General features: G+C 39.6%; 1 protein-coding gene across 1 annotated transcript in view; it reads right to left on the bottom strand.

Moving 5' to 3' along the window:
- Positions 1 to 9,358: 9,358 nt before the first annotated feature.
- LOC110027196 (3-ketoacyl-CoA synthase 2-like) overlaps positions 9,359 to 10,848 on the bottom strand; it is a 3,484-nt gene continuing 1,994 nt past the window's right edge. The window contains 2 exon segments of the mRNA XM_020728520.1: positions 9,359 to 10,253; positions 10,256 to 10,346. Of these exon segments, the coding sequence (XP_020584179.1) occupies positions 9,550 to 10,253; positions 10,256 to 10,346 (795 nt within the window). The 3' untranslated portion in view covers positions 9,359 to 9,549.

The raw sequence follows: 10,848 nt of genomic DNA, 5'->3' as shown, positions 1-10,848 counted from the left end.
GGTCTCAATCTCTCGTTCGCGCCTCCCGCATCTTCAGTCGCGAAACTATTCTCGCATTCCCTATTTCCACGAAGCAAAGCATCTCTTCGCTTGTTTTATGTTGCGAACAGAAGAGGAAGAAAGTATTGTGAGGCGGCTATTCTTTAGTTCGAAGTCACGATTTTTGGTGTTCTTCTTTGGGCTTCCTCGGGATAGAGGAAGGAAAGTGCAAGAAGTAGTTCATCGTGGCAGAAGGAAGAAGATAGAAGAATAAGATTGTTCTCCATTCGAGAAATTGAGTTTATTTCTCTTGTAAGTATTTCTTCTTCGGTGTATCTCGGTGTAGAGTTTCTTCAGTGTATCTCGGTGTAGAGAGAGAAGAACATAGAGAGAAGAAGAGAGAGAGCAACGAAGAGTGATAGATTCTTCTTGTAAGTCGAGGTGATCGACTGACATAAATTCCTCAAGTTGTAAAATCTTCTGCAACTCCGTGTACGTAAGCCGCCGTAGACATAGGCAATTTGTTGAACCACATAAATTTGTGTGTTCCGTTGTGTTACATATATATATATATATATATCACAACAACTGGTATATCTCGCAACAATTGGTATCAGAGTTTTGTTCGGATCTGAGAAAATATGATGGCTGCAAATTAAGTAAGGCTTTCAGGGATCGATAAATTTGATGGCATGAATTTTGGTTATTGGAGGATGCAGATAGATGACTACTTTTATGGAAAGAATCTTCATCTTTTGTTATTGGAGAAAAGACCTGAAAGGATTGATGAGGCAGAATGGAATTTTTTTGATCGACAAGTTCTGGGGTTATTCGATTAACCTTGTCGAGGTCCGTTGCACACAACGTAGTCAAGGAGAAGACAACTGCAGATCTTATGGTAGTCTTATCAGATATGTATGAAAAGTCATCGGCTAATAATAAGGTGTACTTGATGAAGAAATTATTCAATTTGAAGATGGCGGAAGATGGGTCTGTTGCTCAGCACCTGAATGATTTCAATAATATCGCAAATCAATTGTTGTCTGTTGCAATTGATTTTGATGATGAGATACGTGCGCTGATACTATTGGCATTATTGTCAAATAGTTGGGAAGCCATGAGGATGACAGTTAACAATTATGCAAGTAAATCTAAACTGAAATTCGATGATATTCGTGATTTGATTTTTGCTGAGGAGGTGCGCAGAAAAGATTTTAACGAGATCTCAAGTTCGATTTCGACACTAAATGTTGATTTTAGAGGGAGATGGAAGGACGAGAACTCAAATAGAGGGAGATCAAAATCAAAGTCTGGTCAGCAAGTAACCTGCAAGAATTGTGGCAAGGCTGACCACATAAAGAGGAACTGCAGGAATCCCAAGAATATGGAGAATGATAGTGCAAATGTGGTATCTGAAGAAGTATAAGATGCACTATTGGTAGCAGTTTATAGTTCTGTTGATGATGGAAGTGAAGAAGAGAGTGGGTCCGGGGCACCCATTCCTATTATTCCACACACAGATGATGGAGAACCAAAGAGCTATGATGAAATCTTGCAAGATGAAAGTTCGAGCAAGTGAGAGCTGTCAGAACTTCCACTAGGGAAGAAGACATTACACAATAAGTGGGTGTATCAGGTGAAGACTGAGCATGATGACAATAAGAGGTACAAGGTTATACTTGTTGAAAAAGTCTTTCAACAGAGGCAGGATATTGCAAATGCAGTAGGAGTTGTAAGCAGAAACAAGAGTAATCTAGGAAATAGCTTGGAGGTGCAAGGCTATGTGGACACTATTGATATGTTGACTGAGGGTGTTACTCTTGAGAAACTGAAGTTGTGTGCAGCTTCAGTTGGTCTTCTAGAGTAAAGATAGAGGCTTTGAGTTGCAGAGGTGGAGGATTCATGTTTGAAGAAAAGGGCGACACCCCCAGTGGAGGATATCCATTTGAGGAAGAAGACGTTGTAGCATGTGTATCAGTCTCAAAGAGGGAGTTTTTTAGTGTTGGAGACTGATTTCGCGCTCACTCCCGCCTCCCATGTTTCGCGAAATGACGCCAACTCCCGCTCCCGATCCCAAAAAGTCGCGATCTCTTATTTGCTCCTCCCACCTCTTAAGTCGCGAAACTATTCTCACCTTCCCAGTACCCAATAAGCGAATCATCTCTTCGCTTGTTTTAAGTTGCGAACAGAAGAGAAAGAAAGTATTGTGAGGCGGCTCTCTTTAGTTCGAAGTCACGATTTTTGGTGGTCTTCTTTAGGCTTCCTCGAGATAGAGTAAAGAAAGTGCAAGAAGCAGTTCCTTGTGACAAAAGGAAGAAGGAAGAAGAAAGAAAAAGAAGAAAATTGTTCTCCCTTGCCTTCTTCTTGGTAGATTGTGGAAAAAGAGAAATTGGGTTTATTTCTCTTGTAAGTATATCTTCTTCGGTGTATATTGGTGTAGGGAGAGAAGAAGAGAGAGCAACGAAGTGAGAAATTCCTTTTGTAAGTCGAGACGATTGACTGGTGTAAATTCCTCAAGTAGTAAAATCTTTTGCAACTCCGTGGACGTACGCAATTTGTCGAATCATGTAAATTTGTGTGTTTCGCTATGTTACTATTTTCTGGTGTGAATTTTCTCGTTCTATTTTTTTGTTTCGTCGATCGTTCTCCTGTTTGATTTATATATATACCACATCAATTGGTATATCTCACAACAAAGATAATATTTCTAATCTTATCTACCAATATGGATTCCTTTAGGTTAACTTAATTTTTATTGCTATTGTGGGCTCTCTCTAGGGATATAAACAAGTTGAGTCAAGTTTGAGCCACCTTCTGTATGAGCTTGAGCTCGATTAATTTTATCTAATTAATTCGAGCTTGAACTTAAGTCTACAGATTTGAGCCGGTTCACGAATCGGCTTGTTTAATATAAAAATAAAAAATTAATATTAATGTAAGCTAGTGTTATAATAAAATGACAAATAGAATAAGCAATTATGTGAGAGATAATGAGAAATCACTAAATATAAAATACAATTTATTATTTCTTAAACATTCTTAATGCTTTTAAAGATAAGATATCCAAGTTTAATATATTTTGAGTATATTAATATTTTCTTAAACGAACCGGCTCTGGAGCTAATAAATCGAGTTGGGGCTAGCTTGAACTTTGCATGATAAAGCCGACTCACGAGTCAACAAGGCTCACATACACCCATAGCTCTGTCTCACCAAACTTGACTCCATTCAAAGCTTTATCATGCAAATCACAAAAGGCCTGGAATAATCTTGCAAATACCTACGCCAAACAAATTTGAGGACGCCTTACATAACTTCAAGAATTTCATCTTCTCACCAAGTATATGAAAGCAATCACTAAATACATGCAACATATCAAAATTTTTACCGATTAAATAGTCATGTTTGACATCCCGATTAGGATGGTCTAACAACAAAAAATTATAGCAGACTTTCATGTTGAATGAGAAGATCATTGTGTTTGTCTTGCATGTGCATGAAAAGTCAATCATTTTTGAAGAATTATATGAAAAACTAAAAAGCTATGAGGCTCTTTGAAAAGATATAAGAGAACTTGATTTTATTGATGAAAGGAGGAGTATATATACCCATTACAGGACTTACTGGTAAAGAAAGCAATAAAAACATAATACAGTAGAAAATGAAATGAATAATAACAAAATATAAGAGACAGCTAATCTTTCTAATTAAGGAGAAAAATAAATAGAGATTCTCAAGATCCCTCATATAATTTATAACCCTCTAAATATAGGGTTATAACAAATATGAAATATAATCATTAATATTTTCGAGATCTTTCAACACTCTCCCTCAAGTTGGATTATACAAATTGTACATGTCTAACTTGTTACATAATTCTTCAAAGATAATTTTGGGATAGTTTTAGTGAGGATATTTATTGTTTGATGTCGGGAAGGAATATATGCAAGTTCGACGACTCCTTTCTCAATGCTTTCTGAGATGAAGTGTCAATCGATCTCGATGTGTTTCATTCTATCATGGTATATCGGATTCTTTACAATGTTGATGGTTGTCTGGTTGTCGCATTGTAGTTTGACAGTTTTTTCAGTTTGCATTTCGAGTTCGCTGAGTATTCTTTGAATTCACATTCCTTCACAGATCTCAAGTGCAAGAGCTCTGAATTCAGCTTCAACGCTGCTTCTTGATACCACAAATTATTTTTTTGCTTCTCCAAGTGACTAGGTTTCCCCAGACGTAAGTGCAATAGCCAGAAGTCGATCTTCGGTCCGAGACAACCCCTGCCCAATCTGCGTCTGAATACATTTTTATACTTCAATCCATATTTCTTTGAAACAGTAGCCCTTTGCCTGGAGTCATCTTGAGGTATCTCAAGATTCTATAGACCGCATTCATGTGTTTTTCCGTATGGTTGTTCATGAATTGACTAACAACACTAACAAAAAAACTAATGTCGGGCCGTGTGTGTGAGATGAGCGTCCCACGAGTCGCTGATATCTCCCCCTATCCACAGGTGCGTTATTTTTCTCAGTGTCGATCTTCTTGTAGGGATCAATTGGAGTATCAATGGGTTTGCAACCGAGTATACCTATTTCCTTCAAAATGTCAAATGTATATTTTCGTTGAGTCACAAATACTCCTCCTCCTCGTTTTGATCGAGCTAGTTCCATGCCGAGAAAGAACTTTGAGTTTCCGAGCTCTTTGATTTCGAATTCCTGAGTGAGAAGCTTTGTCAGATTTGTGAGTTCTTCTTCATGATTTCCAGTGAGGATGATATCATCAACATATACGATTAGAATTATCATCTTCTTTTCGGGAGACATTTTCACGAAGAGAGTGTGATCTGCCTGACACTGAGTATACTTGTGTTTTTGCAAATCTATCGAACCAAGCTCGGGGAGATTTTTTGAGGCCGTACAATAATTTTTGGAGTTTACAGACTTTGCTGTTTAGAAAGGATGCTTCTAGTACGGGAGGTGCTTCCATGTAAACTTCTTCTTCCAAATCGTCATTTATGAAAGCATTTTTCATGTCAAGTTCATGTAGCTATCAGTCTTCATTTGCCGCAAGTGAGAGAAAAATTCTGATGGTGTTAAGTTTGGCCACGGGGGCAAAGACTTCTTGGTAATGAATACCATAGGACTGTGAAAAATATTTTGCTATGAGACATGCTTTTAATCTCCCTTGTGCTTGACTTTGAAGTTCCATTTGCAGCCGATTGCTTTCTTTCCCTTTGGCAGGTCTGAAACAGTCCATGTACCATTCTTTTGTAGTGCTCTTACCTCCTCATTGATGGCCGCTTTCCATCATGGGTGTTTTAGAGCTTCATCAATGGTGTTTGGGACTTGTGTATTGTTGAATGTAGTGACATAGACTCGATAAGCTGAAAATAGTCCTTCATAGGAGACAGAGTTGGAGATCGGATGCATCGTGTGTTCGTACCTGAGCGGAGGTCAGATGGACCTAACACCTTTCCTTAAAGCAATCGGAATGTCGGAGTTATCAATCATTGGTATTACAGATTCATGTTCAAGTGTGTTCGTACATGAGTGGATTTATGTAGGAGTTGGATCCGGTTCGGACTCTTGGATTGGTGTTGGATGTGTTGGGTGGTTATGTATTTGTTGTGCGTGGGAGGTGGTGCAAGAATGAGTGACGAGTTGGATACTTGAGGACTAGATGGAGACTGATTGTTATGTACATTTTCATGTGAGTTGGATGAACTTGTGTTTTTCATGTGAGTTGGATGAACTTGTTGAATCCGAGTCGGGAGATAATGAGTTTGGTTCAATAGACGAGGATTTGGTGTGTGGTGGTATGAAATCGTTGTCCCCCAAGACTGATATTCCCTTAAAGTCTCCCTTTGAATATTAGAATTGGGGTAGTAAGGCTAATTTTCAAAGAAAGTGACATTTATAGTGTTGTAGGTTTTTCTTGTGATAGGAGAGTAGCACTTATACCCTTTTTGAAGAGATGAGTAGCCGAGGAAATACATTTAGTAGATTTAGGGTCAAGTTTGCTGCGATTGTGTGAATGAATGTGAACAAAGGAGGATCAACCAAATACTTTAGTAGGTAGATTTTGGGCAATTACCTTGGTGTGAGGAAACGATTTGAGAAGGAGTTAGACTAGACTTTGAAATTTAAGGACCCGAAAAAGCATCCTGTTGATGAGGTAGGCTGCAGTGGATACAACGTCACCCCAAAAAACCTTAGGAACGTTAGAGGAAAACATGAGGCAGTGGGCCACCTCTAGAAGGTGGAGGTTCTTGCGTTTGACGATCCTATTTTGTTGAGGAGTGTCGACGCAAGAACTGAGATAGAGGATGCCTTTAGAGGAGAGATAAGAGCCAAGGACGGAAGCGAAGTACTCCTTTGCATTATCAATCTTGAGTGCTTGGATGGAGGCTTGGAATTGTGTTTGGATCATTGAGTAAAATTGTTCAAATATGTCACCGACTGCAGATTTATCTTTCATAAGAAATAACCACGTTAGTCAAGTGTGATCATCAATGAAGGAGACAAACCATCGAGTTCCGATGAGGGTTGTAACACGGGATGAGCCCCAGAAATTGTTGTGAATGAGTGCAAAGGGTTGAGAAGAGGTGTAACTAACACGTGGAAATGATGTGCGAGTGTTTTTGGCAAGTTGACAAAATTCACATTGAAAAAACGAACATCTTTATTGATAAATCAATATGGAAATAGTTTTGTAAAATACATAAAATTTGGATGGCCGAGACAAAAAATGTCATAACATAATCTCAGAATCTTTATTAACACTAAAATCGAAGACAAAATGATGGGTAGACAAATGTCTGCAGTGAGGTCGTGGTGGTGAAGTACCGTCGATGACATAGAGACCTGAGCACATCTCAACATTGCCAATCGTCGTCCCCGAGTCCGCATCCTAAAATTCACATATGGTAGGGAAAAATTTAGCAATACATCTCAGATCACTAGTTAACTTTTCGATGGATATTAAATTATAATTTAAAGTAGGAACATGAAGCACAGATCGGGGTATACTGCTTTGGGTGATGTGCACAGAGCCAAAGCCGGTGACTTTGGAGACAGATCCATCGACAACGAGGATGGTGGAGTTGTCTCCACACGACATATAGTCATGGAGAAGGGAGACATCGCCAGTCATGTGATGAGAAGCGCCATAATCGATGATCCACTGACCGAGGGATCCTTGACTGACTATGAAGCCATGGTAGAATGTACCTTGCTGCACAAGCAGGACGGTGATGGGGTCGAGAACAATCAGATCAGGTGGTTTGCCGATCAATTTGTGCAGCACATCGAGTTGCTCTTTGTTGAATGGACTGGGTGCTGGTGCAAGAAGGTCATCATCAGCGACAACACTCTTGGCTCTGAGAACGCGATCAGACAGAGGCTTCCAATCGGTTGGCTTTCTATGAAGTTCCCAACACTTGTCTTTATTATGGACCAGTTTGCGTCAATGGTCACACCAGGGACGATTCTTGCGTGATGGGTTGTCACTGTGTTGATGCAGAGGAACCCGACCTGCAAGGGCGGAGGCATCAATTGAGAGATTAGGCGAGGTGGAGATAGGCCCAAGCATGACTTTGTGGCAGCTTTCTTTCCGGCGAACCTCGGAGAAGGCCTCGCGAATGCTCAAAGGTCTTGCGAATGCTCGGTAGTGGTTTGAAGACTAATACACGAAAGCGAACGTGATCGAGAGAGTTGTTAAGGCCGAGAAGGAATTTGAATATCGTTTGCTCGATGATCTGACGGTATAAGTTGGAGTCCGGAGTGCATGACCAGGCATGGACTTCATACATGTCAACCTGCATGTCAATACATGTCAACCTGCTGCCAGTAACGTGAGAGGACATTAAAATACTGAGTCACATATTGATCACCTTGGCGAAGATCGTGGATGATTGACTCGATCTCAAAGAGCTTGGACGTGTTATCCGAGTGAGAGTATGTCTCTCGAACAGCATCCCAAATACTCTTGGTCATGCCGATGTCGTTGGTCATGGAATTGATTAACCATGACATGACCATGTGGTTTTTCACATTCCATGTCCAGAATTTTGGGTCATCCTTGGTCGGAGAGACGACACCACCGGTGATATAGTCGTCCTTGCCTCTGCCGCAGATAAAAATCATGACGGATTGGGAACACTAGAGGTAGTTTTGGCCGTTAAGTTTGTGGCCAGTGATGAGGGAAGAAGCGACATCGATTCCGGTTGGAACAGAGGCAGATGAGGCAGAGGATAATTCTTGGGAGGAAGAGGAAGAAGTCGTCATTCCGAAGAAGATTGGTATGGCTCTGATGCCATGAAAAGATATAAAAAAACTTAATTTTATTGATGAAAGACGGGTATAAATACTCATTACAGGACTTACTGGTAAGGAAAGCACTAAAAATAGAATACAGTAGAAGAAGAAATGAATAATAACAAAATATAAGAGGCAACTAATCTTTCAACTAATCTTATCTTTCTAATTAAGGAGAGAAATAAATAAATATTCTCAAGATCCCTCATATAATTTATAACCCTCTAAATATAGAGTTATTAACAAATATGAAATATAATCATTCATAATTTTTAGATCTTTCAACACTCATGTCAAATTTGAAGCAAGAAACAACGCAATCTCCTCACACATGCAAGCCAGTGCAAATACTACTAATAATTTCAACAAGCACTCCATAGAATCTTAATTACTACAAAAATTACATCTGTCACCCCGAAATCAAACCTAAGCCGTCCTCACCAAACCAATCAAGCTCAAACCCACCCACCAATCTCATTTCTACCTTACAACGTCTCCACTTTATTAGCAAAATGTTCATTCGGCACAATGATATCCTAATTTCTCCATTGCACCATTCTCCCTTGCAACAATGCAAAACAAATACACCCCTTAAACTCATTGCTTTCGGTGATCTCTAAACCTCATTCCCGGCATCACCTTAATCAACTCTTTGTCAAGATTGACATATATCCCCCAAGAGGGCTACATATTGAGGAGGTACATTGATGAAATATAATTAAAACATTTTATTGTATTTATATTTATTGTCTTTATCATATCACACTAAGATATAATTCAATTCAAGTGTTAATACATACTAATTTTTGTAAATTCCTTGCATCATTTATTTTTTTTTAGTTTCATTAATTGGTATTTAGTCCATTAATTTCTTAAAGTTTATTTCAATAAATAACTCTGCCGTTAAAACCTTCGAACCCAAAAATCATATCACCTTAGAAAATCCTTCATTTACCATTAATAAACAAACCGATGCCATCATTAGCTAATTATAGCAAGCACAAACTAAAATACATTAGCATTAATTAACCAAATATAAATATCATCTCATATGCTATGTGCGGGCAAATAGTTAATAAGAATATCACATCACATCTAAATCAAATTATGGCAATGCAATCATCCCATCTACCATTATCAACACATAATTACAAAATATATAATATCTTCTTCTCTCTTCCTCTCAATTTTATTTATACTCTTACATCATAATCTCCTTCTATAATTATATTGCTATTAATCAATCGCCCAACCATCATTCAGCCACCGCCACCTCCCCGGCCAGCTCCACCGGAAACAGATCAATCTCACCCGCCCACGGATTCATTCCCTTCATCCCAACCTCCCCACATCCCTCCACCGTCGTCATCGCCTTCCACACCGCGCTATTACACTTAAATCCCGACCCAAACGCAATCTGCCACACCCTATCCCCCTCCTTTATCCTCCCCTTCGCCTCGCAGTACGCCAGCTCATACCACAAAGAACTACTCGACGTATTCCCAAACCGATACAGCGTCATCCTCGCCGGCTCCAAATCCCACTCACTCAACCGCATGCTCTTCTCCAGCTCGTCCAACACCGCCCTCCCCCCTGCGTGTATACAAAAATGCTCCACCGCTTTTCTAAAGTTCGGAACGTAGGAGCCAAAGTTTGTATTTTTGAGCTGCGTGCGAGAGGCGAGGAAGGCGAGGAGGAAGCGAAGCTGTTCGGATAAGGGTAGGATGAGGGGGCCGAGAGATGAGATGTTGGTGCGGAGCGCGGCGGCGGCGACGGACATGAGGTCTCTGGAGAGGGATATGCCGAGTTGGTCTGAAGGGTCTTCTTGGAGGGAGACGCAGGAGTAGGAGCGGGGGGAGGAGCCGGTGTGGGTGCGAATGGAGTGGAGGAGTTGGTATTTGGAGCGGCGGCGATCAGAGCGGCGGTTGGAGAGGAGGATGGCTGAGGCGCCCATGCGGTGTTGGAGACGAGCATGGAGCGGTCGTTGCCGAAGTAGGCGTTGAGGGTCATGTTCTCCGTGCTGACCACCAATGCGTAGCTATCCCTGTGGACCTGCGTCAATAAAATTAAGATATCATGGTTAATAACTAGCAATATTAATTCTTGTTGATTTCAAATAAAACATCAATCCAAACATATTTTATTAGAGGCATAGATACCATCCAATTCTTATGCATTTACATATCCACCATCTAAACTTTACCTTTAATATTTATACCACCCTACTATTACCAATTAATCTTTTAAAATGTGAAATGCACTTTTTCATACATAAATAAGGTGATATGTGTGTGTTATATATATGAAAAGATTTAATTTACTTTAAAAAAAATAAAATAATGATTTTTTAATTATATAATATGAAAGATTTAGATGATAAAAATGTATAAATTAAAATATAAGGTTTAATATATAAATACATAAAAATTGGTTGAATGTATGTAAGTGAACCAACTTGTTCACGTTTTCTATGTAGGAGTGATCGCCCATTAGATTCAACACTGCTCCCATGAGATAAATGTCATAAAGTGCATTTTCTCCATGCCTTTTCAAG

Source organism: Phalaenopsis equestris, unplaced genomic scaffold, assembly GCF_001263595.1.
Source record: "Phalaenopsis equestris unplaced genomic scaffold, ASM126359v1 Scaffold000420, whole genome shotgun sequence".
Taxonomy (NCBI): Eukaryota; Viridiplantae; Streptophyta; class Magnoliopsida; order Asparagales; family Orchidaceae; genus Phalaenopsis; species Phalaenopsis equestris.
The sequence above is the reverse complement of the archived record's forward strand: the minus strand, read 5'-3'. Positions and strand labels throughout refer to the sequence as shown.